At 40.9% G+C, this 18,245-nt stretch overlaps 1 protein-coding gene across 3 annotated transcripts in view; it reads left to right on the top strand.

Annotated features, from left to right (window-relative positions):
* The first annotated feature begins 10,567 nt into the window (after positions 1-10,567).
* Positions 10,568-18,245, top strand: part of PPP1R42 (protein phosphatase 1 regulatory subunit 42) — a 68,104-nt gene continuing 60,426 nt past the window's right edge. For all 3 annotated transcript variants that reach the window (XM_034966178.3, XM_034966180.3, XM_034966177.3), the window contains exon 1: positions 10,568-14,355. Coding sequence is in view for 1 of the 3 variants with exons in the window: in XM_034966180.3 (XP_034822071.1) it covers positions 14,309-14,355 (47 nt within the window). In the remaining 2 variants the exon portion in view is untranslated. The remainder of the gene's footprint in view (positions 14,356-18,245) is intronic.

Genomic DNA, 18,245 nt, shown 5'->3' with positions numbered 1-18,245 from the left:
ACGGTTCTTGAATATGAGAGAAAATATATTTATTAGAACTTTCTATTTTTAAGTTTAGACTATCTAACTTAGTCAATTTCAGCATTTCACTTGCCATACTGATTGTCAGAACCACTTTTCAATTTGTCCCTTCTTTTGACTGTCTGTAAGTAAAATATAATTTAACAGTTCATTATTTTAATAATGTATTAGGAACACTTTTAATGTTCCTACAAAACATTAGCTGAGTAGTACCATAAATTATTTTCCTGAAAATCAAATACTTATTAGAGACAGCCTAGCACAGGGTATCTAGTCCTTCAAATATTCATCACATACCTTTCCTGAGCTGGCGACTGTTACTCTCTGGAAATATGCTGAACAAGCTAGACATGGCCACTGTCCTCACAGAACTTCTGGAGGCTAAAGCTTAATTAACAAGAACTTAAAGATACTGCTGTGAGGGGAGAAATAAAGTGTGTTGGGGACTCATGGGGAGGAATGCATGTCCTCAAGAGGGGTTAGCAAAGTTGGCTTCCTGAAGGATGTGGCCTGACCGTTAAGTTGAAACATGAAAGGATTAGCCGGAAGAGAGTAACAGGGAGGTGGTTACTATTACAGGCAGGGAGTACAGCAGTGTGTAGAAGCTCAGAGGTAGAAAGCAAGAACCTAGAACCTTCAAGGAAATGAGATTCAGTTAGACTTAAGATTGGTAAGTAGGGCCAAGCATGGTGGCTCACGCCTGTAACCCCAGCACTTTGGGAGGCTGAGGCAGGAGAATTGCTTGAGCTCAGCAGTTCGAGACCAGCCTGGGGTAACATGGCAAAACGCCATCTCTACTAAAAGTACAAAAAAATACCCAGGTGTGGTAGTGCGCGCCTGTGGTCCCAACTACTTGGGAGGCTGAGGTGAGAGGATCGCTTGAGCCAGTGGCAGGGGGTGGGGGTGCAGTGAGCCGTGATCGCACCACTGTACTCTAGCCTGGGTGACAGAGTGAGACCCTGTCTGAAAAAAAAATATATATATATATATGTGTGTGTTTGTGTATGTGTATGTGTATATATATGTATATATGTCAGTAGGACTTGGGGAGTGACGAGATGACTTCAGAGGTAGGACCAGGGTAGATCCTGCGGTGGCATTCTGGAGTTTATCCTAACAGCATTAGGGAGTTAGAGAGTTTTAAACAGAGCAAAAATGTACTAGATTGTCTTTTCTAAGAGCTTCCTGTTGAGAGATTTGGCAGTAAAGCCTAGATGACAGCAAATGAGATAACCCTTGGAGAATAAAGAATGAGAAGAGGGCCCAAGACTGAATCATGGAAACATCAGATATTTAAAATGGGCAGAGGAAGAGGAGACCACAGGAGCCAAGGAGTAAGAAACCTTTAAAAAGGAACTTACGGCAGGGCATGGTGGCATGGCCCATAATACCAGCATTTTGGAAGGCTGAGGCGGGAGGGTCACTTGAGCCCAGCAGTTTGAGACCAGCCTGGGCAACATAGCAAAACCATCTCTACAAAAAAATACAAAAATTAACCAGGCATGGTGGCATGCACCTGTGGTCCCAGCTACTTGGGAGGCTGAAGTGGGAGGATCACCTGAGCCCAGGAAGTTGAGGTGGCAGTGAGCCATGATTGCACCACTGCACTCCAGCCTGGGGAACAGAGTGAGACCCTGTCTCTCAATTAAATAAGTAAATAGGAACTTACCAGTGACTTCACATGGTACAAAAGGTCAAGGAAAAGAAAACATGAGTTTTGTTAGATTTAGCAATGAGGCAGATTTTTGATTAAGATGAGGAAGCCAATTAATATCCAAATACTTGGTTGCTGATATATTAACATTTTGGTCTGTTTTATATCCCTTTAAAGGAGGCAACCCCCCCCTCCCCCCAGTTTCAGACGGCACAACCTGACCTCTATTTTTATGCCCTTTAAAACAAAAATCATGAGCCAGGAGCGGTGGCTTATGCCTAAAATCCTAGCACTTTGAGAGGCTGAGGTGGGTGGATCGCTTGAGCTCAGGAGTTCAGGACCAGCCTGGGCAACAAGGTGAAACCCTGTCTCTACAGAAAAAAAGAAAAAAAAACATTTCTGCCTCCAAAGAACAGCCAAGATCTGCAGTTACTGCCACAGATAGATATAGCAACACCAGCATCATATTGAGTCATTCTCGGAAAACGAATTGAGGTTTCTCTCACAGACATGAATAAATGGTTAAGGTTTTGACACGAAAAAGTAAGGAGTCATTGAAGTCACCATGAAAACATATTAGCAGTTTTCATTCCAAGACTTGAATACAGTTATTCATATTTAATTTGGCATTCCACATTTAATTTGACATTGGTGAACTTATTATCTTGGAGGCTGGGCACGGTGGCTGGCGCCTGTAATCCCAGCACTTTGGGAGGCCAAGCTGGGCGCATCACTTGAGATCAGGAGTTGACTTCAAGTTGACCAAGTTGACCTGACTTGAATACAGTTATTCACATTTAATTTGACAATCCACATTTAATTTGACACTGGTAAACTTATTAAGATTATCTTGGATGCTGGGTGCAGTGGCTTACGCCTGTAATCCTAACACTTTGAGAGGCCGAGGCGGGTGGATCACCTGAGGTCAGGAGTTTGAGACCAGCTTGGCCAACATGGCAAAACCCTGTTTCTACTAAAAATACAAAATTAGCCATATGTAGTGGCGCATGCCTGTAGTCCCAGCTACTCGGGAGGCTGAGGCAGGGCAGTGCTTGAACCCAGAGGTGGAGGTTGCAGTGTGCAGAGATTGCGCCATTGCACTCCAGCCTAGATGACAGAGTGAGACTCCGTCTCAAAAAAAAAAAAAAAAAATTATCTTGGTGGGATGGAAAATACCTATGCTTACAACAGAGAATTACCAGGGAAAGAAAGCTTTTCAGTCCTAATTTCATTGGACTCATTTTGAGAAGCGTCAGTATTTCAGTAATGATTCCTTGGTTGGAAGTAACCACAAAACAAAACAAAAAAGTAACTTAAAAAGAATATATTGGCTCATTGTCAAAAAAAAGATTCTGACTTCACTCTGATTGACCTAACAGGTCATGAGCCCACCTCTGGGATTACATACAGCAACTGCTGAGATCAATTAAGGGCTACTTCTAGAGCTGGGAATAGGGACAATAAACCAAAATGCACAAGCAGTGGGTCAATTGATGCCACAGACACAACCACCAATGTCCCCTCAAGCAACCACCCAGCCCACGCAATAACAGCCCCAGAGTGAGGCATTTGCATTTCATTTAATGTAGCTACTTTACTAAAGAGATCCTTTACAAATATTTTTAAGCACTTCTTTACATTTTAATCTATGTTCATGATTACTTTTGGTATTAGTGTTCAGTTTATAACATTGAGCTTTTAGGAAATCAGGGTTCAATTTGCAGCCACCATTTAGAAACTAAGTTGGGGTTGACTAAACTAAGTTGGGGTTGCCTTCTCCTGCAAAGCATTGTCTTACAGCCTTGAGCTACTTAAAGTTGAAAAGGCCATTTTTCCCAAGTGAAGTCTGTTTTTTGTTCAGTTTCAAATTTTTCAGAGATAATTTCCAAAGCTCTTTGGTGATAATATACAGGAAATGTCAATTATCATAAAAAATCCCAATGTTCAAGTAATAAAATGAGCCACAGCAGGACTAGAAGCCCAGGCTGGAACAGAGATGGAGTGAGAAGTCACTGGATATGGAATGGGGATTGGAGCCAGTTAAGGAGGACAGTGAGATACCAGAATCAAGGATGTTCCAAATTTTCCAGCTTGCTTTAATATCTCAAGGTCCTAGTTCCAAAAAGTCAACAACATGACCTTATATATATTGTTGACATGTACAATATGCCTGTAGTACCATTTTATGTTACACTGTCCAGTTATATGAGTACTTCAATCTGCACGTTTTATTTATTGATTAACAACAACACACCACGCAAGTACTGCCAAGAACAAAAAAGCCAATAGGGGAAGAATAGCTGTTTGCGCTCCATTTCCAAATTGTTTCTCAATTTGGAAAATAAGCTCTGAGACCAAACATCATGTGCTCTGTTAGAGGGATCAAGTCTGAAGATTGTTGTCACAAATTAGTATGACTACCTTGTATTCAGGACTTTGAAAAATCACTGCATTGCACAATAGAATAAACTGCCCCACAGAGCAGCCACTTAAAAATAAACACAGAAGAGAGCAGGAGCATAAGGAACTTTACAGTGAATCAGAGAAACTGTTGGAGGGTAGGTGTGCTGCATATTGCAGAGTTTCAAAATTTCCAAAAACTGTTCTGTGAGTGATGAGGTACAGATGCACAAGCCATGCATGCAGAGAAGAGTTCATTTATATTACTAAGTCTGCACTGTATCCACATGTAGCTGAGTAAACTCAACTGAACACAGATTGTTAAGTATCCAAGGTTTCTATATTTATGGATTGTTTTAACTATAACTTAATATACCTATATGGTGAGTAATGTGGTTTTTTGTTCTAGTTTTGAAGACAGGAAGATATACTACACAGAATGACAGCTTTTATTTTTGCTCATTCTTATAAAATATAATTCTGTTTAAATTATAATGAGATCATAATGTCATTCACTGTTTAATAATCGATGTATCTATGCCATTGTATTCATAAAATACTTGTTAGAAAATTACAAGTCTAGTTGTGTGTTCTCTCATTTTGGCCTATTTTCAGTACAAGCTCCAACAGCAAATAAATTTACTTTCTTGGGGCCAAAATGCTAGTTTAAGTAACTACTTCTGAGATAATCAGTCTATAGGTTTCTAAAGGTTTCTAAAATTTTTATCCATATACTACCAGAAGAAATACCATTTATCTTTGTAAACATAAAGTTATAACGTACTTTAGAAATCTAATAACACAAGAAACTCAGGTCAACTGTGACCAGATTGGCATACTTAAACTTTTGATCTCAGAAATAATATTACAAAAATAAAATCAGGAACTCTATCATTTCAGGTCATTTGGGAGGAAACAGCTAAAATCATAGCTTGATAACTAACACCAATGATTAATTGCTTTTTCAACATGTGGATTATCTTGGTGCCAAAAATTATGGAACAACTGCTTAACAAATTGGAGAGTCCCTGATGTCAATGCTCATATTTTCTTTGGATTATACTAAGCAATTATGCTAAAGTTTCTAATGACTGAGTAAAATGGTATTTGTGCCTTGGGCACATTTTGATGAACTACAGTTGTGCTTTTCAAAACCTAAGAGTCATATGCTTTAAAAAGTATATTGTCTACAATAAATCTTGGTTTAGACTTTATATTAGATTTCAGAGGATTATTATATGTACCTATTGTACAACTATAAATATGTTTACCATTGATAGTTGTTACTTTAAACTACTTACCTTCCTGAAAAATCAGTTGGTATAAATTCATCTCCAAATAAATGTTTAACTTATATGATTCATTTTTGTTCCTAGCACTTGCTACTTCATACTCCATCCTTAAATTCAGTTGAATTTATTCTGTGTATCATTGATGTTGCTAAATAAGTCCTTTAAAACACATATAGAATTAGCTTTAACTTTTTACTTCAACTCCTATATAATCCATCTATCATTTCTTGCATATCTTTTCAGTATAATTGAAGCTATCTTAAGGTTCTGGGCTTAGAAAATAAAGTAACACAAACTAGGCGAATAAATTAATATGCGATTTTGTTTGTTTGTTTGTTTGTTTTGAGATGGAGTTTCACTCTTGTTGCCCAGGCTGGAGTGCAATGGCGCAATCTCGGCTCACTGCAACCTCCGCCTCCTGGGTTCAAGCGATTCTCCTGCCTCAGACTCCCGAGTAGCTGGGATTACAGGCATGCGCCACCACGCCTGGCTAATTTTGTATTTTTTAGTAGAGACGGGGTTTCTCCATGTTGGTCAGGTTGGTCTTGAACTGCCGACCGACCTCAGGTGATCCGCCCACCTCGGCCTCCCAAAGTGCTGGGATTACAGGCCTGAGCCACCACGCCTGGCCAGAAATTAATATGTGATCTTATATGTGAGGACACATCATGTTGAATAAGTACAGCCATCTGAAAGGTTCTGTATCAGCACTCTAGGAAAGGGGGTAAAAGTTTTATAAAAAGAAGAGTTGGGGAGGGGAGGGAGAGAGAGAGAGGAAGAAGAAGAAAGAGAAGAAGGAGAAGGAGAAGAAGAAAAGAAGAAGAGGAAGAGGAGGGGGAAGAAAAGGAAGGAAGGAAGAAGGGAGGGAGGGAGGAAGGAAGGGGAGAAAAGAAAAAAGTGAAATGTTCTGTAGCTTGAAGAAAGTTACCTTGATAGGCCACTGATGTCAGAATTACAAATGAACACCACTTTTTAGGGAAGATTATGAGTCTAACTAGTCTTAATATTTAAGGTAAACACTACATCACTTAAAACTATGGAATGTTGAAATGGTAATTCATATAGACAGACATCAACATTATAGACTTCTAGTTATCCCAAGATCTGAAAATAATTAACACATGCCTTACCTACACCAGAAAGCAAAACTAAAACAACAGCTATATTGAATCTGACAATTGGGAACACAAGTTGAAATATATTTCCAAGTTCTCAAGACCCTCCTGCTTAGATTTCTAAGGGCATCCTTAATACTATTAATTACACTAATATCACACTACAAAAACAGTATTTTTTCATCTTATAAAGTAGCAACTGCTCTCTCCTTCAAACTCTAAATATAATACATACAATAAAGTTAGTATTTTCCTGTTAACAAAAGGAAAATTTACATTCTGCCTTATGAGTTAAATACTATGACATATTAATACCAAAATCCAAATTTCTCACTGTGACCAAAAGGCCCTTTACATCTGATTCCTACTTTCCTCTCACCCATTCTCCCACTCCTTCACTGTCTTCCACCCACACTGTCCTCTGGGTCCTTATGCTCACCCAGCTCTTCCCCACTCCAAACCTTCACAGTGGCTGCTTTCTGGACCTGGAACACTTCCTTGCAGGCTCTCACACACCTGGCTCCTCATTCTTGTCTCAGTTCAAATGCCCATCTCCCTCATCTCAAGGAAATACCTTTCTCCTTCCCTTCTTCTTCCCTACCCCAGTTACACAATTTCATTACACTCTATTTCTTTCTTTCACAGAATTTACTGCAATCTCAAATTATTTGGATGCTTGATTTATTAGTCTGTCTCCCCTTTCTAGAATGTAAGCTCCATGGGGGTGGGGACTTGTTCTAACTCACCTTTGTATCCCCAGCACCTTAAGCAGTGGCACCTGGCAGTCAACCCAAAAATATCTGTTCAGAAAAGAAATAACTTACTGCACATATTTTTTTTGCTTTTCAGAAACATCAACAATATACTGCATTTTTAGAGGAGGAAATTAAATGTGCCCACACTTTTTTTTTTTGGTTTTGTTTTTGTTTTGTTTTGTTTTGTTTTGTTTTGAGACAGTCTTGCTCTGTCACCCAGGCTGCAGTGCAGTGGTGCGATCTCGGCACACTGCAAGCTCCCCCTCCCGGGTTCACGCCATTCTCCTGCCTCAGCCTCCCCAGCAGCTGGGACTACAGGCGCACGCCGCCATGCCTGGCTAATTTTTTTGTATTTTTAGTAGAGACGGGGTTTCACCATGTTAGCCAGGATGGTCTCCATCTCCTAACCTCGTGATCCACCCGCCTCTGCCTCCCAAAGTGCTGGGATTACAGGCATGAGCCACCGTGCCTGGCCTGGTACCCACACTTTTAAAGTGACTTTATTTTTTTAGAAATGGGGTCTTGCTATGTTGCCCAGACTAGGGTACAGTAGCTATTCACAGGCACAATCATAGTGTACTGCAGCCTCAAACTCCTGGGCTCAAGCAATCCTCCTGCCTCAGCCTCCCAAGTAGCTGGGTCTACAGGCATGCACCACTGTGACTTTTGTTACACTGTGAGATCATTATAAAAATAAGTACTTTTTACCAAAACTTCTTAAGAGGTTTAAAATAGGAGTAAAAAAAAGGCTTATTCTATAAAGGATCACTACTGTAGAAATATATAAAAGGACACACTACTATTAAAAAAGCACCAGCCACTTACAAAAACAATCATGGAGGAGTGGAACTCTTTTCAAACGAGCTTACCAAAAAAAGCAAACAGGAACCAAAAAGTGAAGCAATTAAATAGAGGTATACAGATATATAACATGTTTTCACTTATTTTATTTTGAAAGATATGAGGATAGAGTATATTACATTGCTGAGTTTCACTCTTAGCCCCTATCCATCACAAACTAATTAAACTTTTGCTGAACTTATTATTGGCCTGATAAACTTAAGCAAATTTGGTCTTGAATCTCCAGAGGTTCCCCATCTCTGGTACAAAAGACAGTTTTTTTGAAATTCCTAAAACAAAAGCAGGGAACTGTTCCTGAAACCTAATCTAAACTTTTTCTAAAATTGTATGTGCATGTCTTGCAAATGCTACCTGAAAACTCAAACTAAAATTTTAGACTCTATTGATAATAAATGTTACAGAAATTGAGATAAAATGTTACTTAAATTAGAGTGCTAGCAGCAATGTTTACAAAATACTTTTCAGAAAGCTTCTTTTCACTTTAAGGTAAAATCTTTTTACTTTAAGGTATAATATTAAATGTGTCTTTAGGCTGGGTGCAGTGGCTCACGCCTGAAATCCCAGCACTTCAGGAGGCCGAGGCAGGTGGATTGCTTGAACCCAGGGGTTCAAGACCAGCCTGAGCAACATGGTGAAATCTCATCTCTATAAAAAATACAAAAATTAGTCAGGCATTGCAGCACACCTGTAGTCCCAGCTACTCGGGAGGCTGAGGTGAGCGAGCTATTGAGCCCGGAGGGTCGAAGCTGCAGTAAGCTGTGATCCTACCACTGCACTCTAGCCCGAGTGACAGAGACCCTATCTCAAAAAAAAAATGCGTCTTTAAGGTAATGAAACTGATTTTCAGCTGAGATCCTTAATTTATAGCCACATCTCACAAGTTATATTTATTTCAATTTGATCCTCTAGTGATGAGTGCAAGTGAACCATTTTAGAAAAGAGTCTATATTAAACATAATAGAACTGTAAAAATAGAACTTGAGAAAATCTTTGTGTATTAAAATTAATATAACTTTTAAAAATAGAACTTCACAAAGTCCTTTCACATCTGTTGTTAGTTAATAATGGGGACGTGGAGAGAAAGCTAGATTTGAAAGTCATGCTGAGATTAAGTGGACATGGTTTGGTGACTAGTATTAATATGTGAGAGTACTGGAGATGGCTCTCAGGCTCTACATCTGTAGTAGGGTGAACTGTGAGCAAGACAGGATCTAGAGGAAGTCTATCAGATTTGTGAAGGATGGAAATGAGTTCAGTTTTGACAGCTTGAGTTTTCAATGCCTCCAGGACATTTATATCCAGGTGGAATGAATGTCTAGCAGCCAGTTGGATGCATAGGTCTGGAACGCAGAAGAAATACCACGGATTGTTTTATATATAATCTATGTAATAATCATTTATATTTATAAAATACATTATATAATAAATTACATAAATCAGTTACTAAATTATTTTTTAAAAATCACTTATTATTAGGGCTCATATTGTGTACATCATGGCCTTAGAGGGCTCTTAGTATCTTCTACAGAAGCTCCCAATGAAATGATCATCTTCAGGTTACAGGATACCTTGAATAGAGACTGCTTCATCCATAACCAAAAGGGTTTTGTTTGTATTGATTCTACAGCTTGCAGCTTCTGATAGATTAGATAGATAGATAGATAGATAGATAGATAGATAGATAGATCAATATATACTTGCTTAACTAAGCTTCCTGTAGTCACTTTCTTTTCTCTCCTCTGAGTTTCCATTTGAAATGTCCTATAAAAATAGGAATGATGTCCCAATTTTCTGAATAAACCTCTCCTTAAGGGAATTTTCCATTGCTCCTATTAGGTATTTATTGCTATATAACAAATTGCAAAACTCAGTGATTAAAATTACACATATTGTTTCACAGATTTCGTAGGTCAGGGATCTAGGTCCTCTGCTTCAGAGTCTCTCTCACAGTGCTGCTATCAAGGTGTTGGCTACGGATGAGATCTCATCTGAAAGCTCAACTTCCTAGCTCAGACAGTATTTGTTGGCATTTAGTTTCTCATCGGATTGACAGTCTCAGTTCCTCACTAGCTGTTGGCTAGAGACTATCCTTAGATCCTTGCCATATGTGCTCTCCTAAATGGCAACTTGTTTTTTCAAAGACTGCAAGCCCAAAATGTAATAAAGTCTGCTAACAATACAGAAGTTACAATCTTTTGTAACCTAATCCAGAAAGATAGTCTATCAGCTTTGCCTTATTCTATTAGCTAGAACAGGTCAGTAGGTCTACTCCACATTCCAGAGGAGAGGATCACACAAGGGCCTGGATATCAGGAGGTGAGATCGCTGAGGCCATCTTAGAAGTCTGCCTACCATATAACTAATATTTACCAATCTACAAGATCAAGACAAAAAGAGGCATTAACAAAAAATTTTTCTTTATGGAGTTATGTGATGTTACACATGTCTGGGCCCTTTAACTTGCTGGTTTCTCAATGAAAGATAACTAATCATTAAAGCTGGTGTGCTGTATGTACTCTGGAAGGTCAAGAAATACATATGGGCTACAAAGAAAAATATATGAAATATAAAGTATGTTTCCACCTAAGGTTTCTTGGAAACTCTGGTTGAGGCTTTTACAAATGTGCTTTTTAGCATCATTCTTCCAAAAGTACCTTTTAAAATGATTCTCAAGGCTTCACAATATATATATTTTTACAAATACTTATTTCCCAACATCTGTAAAAGTGTAAATCTTAGAGTATTTTATGGTGAACTTACAAATTTGGTACTGAAGACAAGTATTTCTTGCAGTCTGCCAAATTTCTGCCACATTGGAAAATACACAGATGATTGTTTAACATTCTGTGCCATCAGACAGGAATTATATTTCACATCTTTTTTTTTTTTTTTTTGAGACGGAGTCTTGCTCTGTTGTCAGGCTGAAGTACAGTGGCATGATCTCAGCTCACTGCAACCTCTACCTCCCAGGTTCAAGCGATTCTCCTGCCTCAGCCTCCTGAGCAGCTGGGACTACCTGGCAATACAGGTGGGTGCCACCATACCCGGCCAATTTTTTTATTTTTAATAGAGACAGGGCTTCACCATGTTGGCCAGATGGTCTCGATCTGCTGCCCTCGTGATCCATCTGCCTCGGCCTCCCAAAGTGCTGGGATTTCAGGCGTGAGCCACTGCACCTGGCCTATATTTCACATCTTAATGAGAAAATACTTTCTCTTAACTTGTTGCATCAAAAAAATAATTAGTAATTCGGCTGGGCACGGTGGCTCACACCTGTAATCCCAGCACTTTGGGAGGCCGAGGCAGGTGGATCATGAGGTCAGGAGTTCAAGACCAGCCTGGCCAAGATGGTGAAACCCTGTCTCTACTAAAAACATAAAAAATTAGCCTGGTGTGGTGGCGCGCACCTGTTCTCCCAGCTACTTGGGAGACTGAGGCAGGAGAATCACTTGAACCCAGGAGGCAGAAGTTGCAGTGAGCCGAGATCGTGCCACTGCACTCCAGCCTGGGCGACAGAGCGAGACTCCGTCTCAAAAAAAAAAAAAAAAAAAAAAAAATCTTATTGCTAAAAATAGGAGAAAAAAAATCATAATTCTATCACCAAGAAACAACCACTATATCCTTCTAGACATTTAAATATGTTTTATTTAAATGTTATTTAATTTAAATATGTTAAATGTGTTAAATATTACCACAAATGAAATAATACTCCGTTTTATAATGATATATGCAATTGTTCCAAAAGGAAGATTTCCAGAGCAACTGATTTTCAATGAGGCATTGCTAAACAAGGCTCCTAGCAAAGTAATGCTAGCGGCAAGTTGACCAAGTGCTACACAGAGCAATGGACCAGCCCTGCATCATTGTTAAAGCTGTTATCCCCAAATGAATGAACTACAAAACAGATAATTGGGGGGCATCTAATTCGTACCCCTCTAGTAGTGTTTTAGCCATATTACGTTGATCATTCTTTTCTTTCTTTCCTTTTTTTTTTTTTTTTTTGACAGAGTCTCGCTCTGTTGCCCAGGCTGGAGTGCAACAGCGCAATCTTGGCTCACTGCAACCTCTGCCTCCCAGATTCAAGCGACTCTCCTGCCTCCAGCCTTCCGAGTAGCTAGGATCACAGCCGCACACCACCATGACCAGCCACCCTTTGTATTTTTAGTAGAGACGGGGTTTCACCTTGTTGGTCAGGCTGGTCTCAAACTCCTGACCTCATGATCCACCCGCCTCGGCCTCCCAAAGTGCTGGGATTACAGGCATGAGCCACCATGCCCAGCCATTCTTTTATTTCTTATCCTTCTGTGGCTTTTTATTCTGTTAGGTACCCCCTCTTTAAACTCCCTCTCCCAGTGTCTGAATCTGAATTATGAGTTTCTGAATCACTGAATTATTGTGCTTCTCAGGACAAATCTTACCTCTGATGATTCTTTCTATACCATCTTTACTAGTTTTTCTTCCCTCTTTTATCCAAACTAGTTGGCATAGCTACTAACCCACTATTTCGCTTTCCTTATTTTCTCCCTCACTACCATTTATGGCCTCATGGTTTAAATAATCAGGTTTATATTGGAGACTATTAAAACCTTTCTCACCTCACACTTAACGTATGTAAACCAAACTCATCCACTTCCCCTCAAATTACTCACCATCTCTCCTCTTTCCCCAGTATTGTTCCTTTATCATAGCTAACATCTGGGAATTATCTTCAACTTCTCCCCTCCCTTTATACTATCCAGTCTCTATTAAATCATATTTCAAAATATCTCCTAAATTTTTTCATTCTTTTCCATTTTCTTTGCCTTCACTCCAACCCAGGCCAAGATTGCTCTCACAACTGGACTTAAGCAAAAATATCCTGAATGGGGTTAGGGCTCCTTTGCCACCATTCCCCCACCTTCCTAGGATACTCTGATTGTAATGGTCAGGGGGATAAAATGAAAGGAGAAGTGGGCTTGAAATCAGGAGGCCAAGAAGTTCCCTCTCTGCCACTCCAGGTGTGACCTTGAGCATGTTGCTTTCTTCTTTTGAGTCCTGGGAATTTCCTTATCTGCAAAATGGCAATTTGGATTACCCTCATGAGCTCTAAGCTGCCTTGCATTCTAACAATCTTCTGCTCTGACACGTCTTTGCTCAAAGAATGGCAATGACGACCTTTTCTCCACCAGAATCACAGCTGGTACTCAAATGTTTTCCAGCTTGCATTGTCCCTTACATCCAGACTGCTCACTTCACCATATCCCTAATGAGCCCCAGGCTTTCCACTATAAATGTCAGTTCCCTGTACTATTGTTCTTCTTCTGCAATTAAATTACTCATTTTGCAAACGTTTATGGAGTAACTATTAATGAACAAGGCACTTTGCTAGGTCCTGGAAATAGCGAGGTAAACCACATAATCCTTGCCCTCAAAGAATTTACCACCTCATTGGAGATATGGCTAAGTAGCTAACATGTAATATTGTATTAAGTGCTATGCTGGAAAAAGTAATACATCTCAGCTGTTTGGGGGGAAGAAAGGGCATTACTTAACAAGATGGGATACCCAGGAAGACTTCGGAAAGGCTGCACTAATTCCAAACTGAATCTTTAAATCTTAAAAGGAAAAATAAGACTGAAGGAGGTGAGAAAGTGTGTGCTATGCCTACCTTGAAGGGCGGAGAAGAGAGGGGAATTATTATTATTTTTATTATTAAGAACAGGGTATACTGAAAAACACTGGAGTGTAGAGGGCAGGCGGCAAGCGGTGAGGTTGGTCATGATAAATAGCCCTCAATGTCACCCTAAGGAGTTTGAGGTTTCACCGAGGAAAGGATGGAGTACAGGCTGTATTCTGAATCAGATAATTCCTTTCCTGGTCTGTTATTGGGAAAAGGTGGTTGTTGGGCACTGAAACGGTCAAAGCCGATGGCAGGATAATCCGGTAGGGGGAAATGGTGGTCTGCCAAAAATTGTTCCGGCTACTAATTGGTCCACTAAAACAATGCGGTGACCGATGCCTCACGGCCTCTTCAAGTTAACAGGACTCTAGTCGGAGTCGGCCTAGTGACCACCGTCAGTGCCCATCAGCGCCCGGCCGCCGCCTCACAGGGGAAGGACCCACCGGGGAGGGAGCAGCCTGCGACGTCGCGAGATTTCTCGTGAGCGGCGCTTGGACAGCGCGTCTGGTCGCCCAGCAACCGCCGCTGGTCGGCGTAGGGACCCGGCGCCGATGAAACCCACCAAACTGGAGTTACCTACCGGACTGTCCCGCGAGCGGTGAGCTGCCCGCGGGGAATAAGCGTGGGGACCGAGGAAACCCTAGAACCATGTTTCTCAAACTTGCCTGCCAGTAAGACTTTCCGGGACATTTGTTAAAATGCAGATCCTTGGGCCCTATCTTTAGACATACAGAATTTCCAGAAAAAATAGTCTGGAAGTCTGTGTTTTTAACAAATGGTTAGCTGGCAAGATTGTGAAACAGCTCTAGAGGAGGGAGACACAGGTGGAGGGGTGGTCGCGGGGCTGAGGAAGCAGCCCGGTGGGCGTGGAGCTGAGTTTGAAAGGGTTTTGAAAAGCCTGAGGGCTGGAGCCAGTGATTTAGAGCATCTGGAAGCCACTGAGCCGCCTAAGTGGAAGTATAGATACTAACAGAATTCAGAAAACGTTGTCCACTGCCTCTAGTCTGTGGGAATTCCAGTAGATGAAAGCCAAGGGGTCCATTAAAATGGATTCCACCCATGTAAGAAACCTGCACATGTACCCCTCAAACCGAAAAGCTGGAAAACAACAACAAAACGAACAAACAAAAAAACAAAAAACAACAACAAAAAGCTAACAATAAAATGGATTCCTAGAGCCTGTAAAGAAGCTCTAAGCTGTTCCCACCGGTGGCCTGGGAGAGAGAGATCTAGTAAGAGGAGTCCCAAAGTAACACGAGATATCTAGAAGGTGGAAAGTAGGCAAAAGCAGTTTCTCAAACTTTAGAACACAATCTCTTTTAAAAGAAAACCAAAGACACTTCACAAGTGCGGACATTATTTTTATTATAATGTTCTAAAATATATCCAAATCCACTTTAGGTTCAGTTTAAGCTCCTGAAGCTTTTAATTTTCTAAAACAATAAAAACTACCAATACAGTTTAAATTAATATTGTTTTTAACAAGATGAATGGTGGTGTTTTGATGAAACTAAATTCTTTCTTATGGACTGCTACAATGCAAATTCTTTTGAGTTAACAGTCTATTATTTTGTGTTGTGGGTTGATTCAGTTCTCTCCTTTTCCATATTCAAGCCCCTAGAAAGTTTTCCTATAGCTTGCTGATGAGGTCCATTGACCTTCCCTTGGTTTAATAAATACTTCACTTACATACAAAGTTTGCCTCTGTCCTTTTCCAAAATTATCTAAGGTCATTAATTTTTATCTATGTGAACACCAGTTTATACACTGAAATCTATAGACGGAATCCATTTCTAAAGTAAAAGTATTAAGAATATGTCATTTCAAAATATGCTGCTCTGGCATATTGACTATATTTAGATAAAAGCACTTGAAAAATTGCTGGGCATGGTGGCTCACACTTGTAATCCTAGCACTTTGGGAGGCTGAGGTGGGAGGATCACTTGAGATCAGGAGTTCCAGACCAGCCTGGCCAACATAGCAAAACCCCATCTCTACTAAAAATACAAAAATTAGCCGGGCGTGGTGGTGCATGCCTGTAATTCCAGCTGCTCGGGAGACTGAGGCAGAAGAATCGCTTGAACCCAGAAGGCAGAGGTTGCAGTGTGCCAAAATCGCACCACTGAACTCCAACCTGAGCAACAGACCAACACTCCATCTCAGGAAAAAAAAAAAAAAAAAGCACTTGAAAAATGACAGGTAAAAGACGATTGCTCTGACTTTTATTCTGTTTTTTGTTTTTTGTTTTGAGACAGGTTCATGCTCTGTTTCCCAGGCTGAAGTGCAGTGGCGCAATCACAGCTCACCACAGCCTTGACTTCCCAGGCTCAAGCAATCCTCCTGCCTCAACCTCCCAAATAGCTGGGACCACAGGCGTGTACCACCATGCCTGGCTCATTTATTTTTGTAGAGACAGGGGTCTTGCCATGTTGCTCAGGCTGGTCTCGAACTCCTGGGCTCAAGCAATCCTCCCGCCTCAGCCTCCCAAAGTGCTGGGACTACAGGTGTGAGCCAACACACCCTGCCTGTTCTTTTTCTTAAAAGCAGGAGAATAAATTTTTATGTGAAAGATTTCCTCCCTATACTAGAAAGTGTCATTCTTACCATCAAGGACTAGAAGCTGAAGCCAAGGAAAAGCTGTACAAACAAATGTTTTTACAGGAACCCTTCACCAATCAACTACCCTAGCCCTAGCCCAAGCTCCTTTACCTTGTCACATTTTCTTTTTTCTTTTTTTTTTGAGATGGAGTTTCGCTCTTGTTGCCCAGTCTGGAGTGCAATGGTGCAATCTTGGCTCACCACAACCTCTGCCTCCTGGGTACAAGTGATTCTCCTGCCTCGGCCTCCCGAGTAGCTGGGATTACAGGCATATGCCACCATGCCCGGCTAATTTTTTTGTATTTTTAGTAGAGACAGGGTTTCATCATATTGGTCAGGCTGGTCGCAAACTCCTGACCTCAGGCGATCCACCCACCTCGGCCTCCCAAAGTGCTGGGATTACAATCATGAGCCACCGCGCCCGGCCACATTTTCACAATTTACTATGCTCTTATTTTTTCTTTTTTTTTTTTTTTTGAGACGGAGTCTCACTCTATCGCCCAGGCTGGAGTGTAGTGGTGCGATCTGGGCTCACTGCCACCTCTGCCTCCCAGGTTCAAGCGATTCCTCTGCCTCAGCCTCCTGAGTAGCTGGGATTATAGGCATGGGCCACCACGCCCAGCTAATTTTTGTATTTTTAGTAGAGATGAGGTGTCACCATGTTGTCCAGGCTGGTCTCGAACTCCTGACCTCAAGTGATCTGCCCACCTCGGCCTCCCAAAGTGCTGGGATTATAGGCATGAGCCACCGCACCCGGCCTACTGTCCTTTTTCTAACTTAGTATGCAAGTATACAACTCTGCGTCTTTGGGTCTCCATTTCTTATGAAGGCTCTCATGCCACATTAAACTTGTATTAACTAAATTTGCTTGTTTTTCTCCTCTTGATCTGCTGTATGTCAATTTAATTCTTAGGCTCAGCCACAAAAAAAAAAAAAAAAAAAAACCCTAAGATGGAAGAGGTAAGATTTTGCCTTCCCTACAAAATAGCATGGCCATTCATGAGGTTTCAGGTGATCCAAATTTTCTGTTTTAGCCAAAGTTAGAAAACAGAGCCTGAAGTAAAAACTCAAGTGATAGGCTGGGCATGGTGGCTCACACCTGTAATCCCAGCACTTTGAAAAGCCAAAGCAGGAGGATCACTTGAGCCCAGGAGTTTGAGACCAGCCTAGGCAACATAATGAGACCCTGTCTGTAAAAAAAGAAAAGAAAAACCTCCTTATTAAGTTTAGATGAAAAAATTCCTGGCAAGGCATGGTGGCTCATGCCTATAATCTTGGCACTTTGGGAGGCTGAGGTGGGAGGATTGCTTCAGGCCACGGGTTTGAGACCAGCCTTGGCAACATAGTAAGACCCTGTCTCTATAAAAATTAAAAAAATAAAAAATTAGCTGGGCATGGTGGTGTACACCTGTAGTCCCAGCTGCTCAAGAGGCTGAGGTGGGAGAATCACTTGAACCCAGGAATTTGACATTGCAGTGAGCTATAATCACACCACTGCACTCCAGCCTGGGCAAGAGTGAACCCCTATCTGTACCAAAAAAAAAAAAAAAATTAAAATCCTAAATAAAATATTAGCAAACTTAATTTGTGTATATATGTTATTCTGACTAAGTTTGGTTTATCGCTGGAATGCAAAAAAAATTCAACATTAGAGGTCTACCAGCCTGGGAAACATGGTACAACCCTGTCTCTACAAAAAATACAAAAATTAGGCTGGGTGCGGTGGCTCACGCCTGTAATCCCAGCACTCTGGGAGGCCGAGGTGGGCGGATCACGAGGTCTGGAGATGGAGGCCATCCTGGCTAACACGGTGAAACCCCGTCTCTACTAAAAAAAATACAACAAATTAGCTGGGCGTGGTGGGAGGCGCCTGTAGTCCCAGCTACTCAG

This window comes from Pan paniscus, chromosome 7 (genome assembly GCF_029289425.2).
Source record: "Pan paniscus chromosome 7, NHGRI_mPanPan1-v2.0_pri, whole genome shotgun sequence".
NCBI lineage: Eukaryota > Metazoa > Chordata > Mammalia > Primates > Hominidae > Pan > Pan paniscus.
Note: the sequence above shows the minus strand (reverse complement) of the source record. Positions and strands in the feature narration are given on the sequence as shown.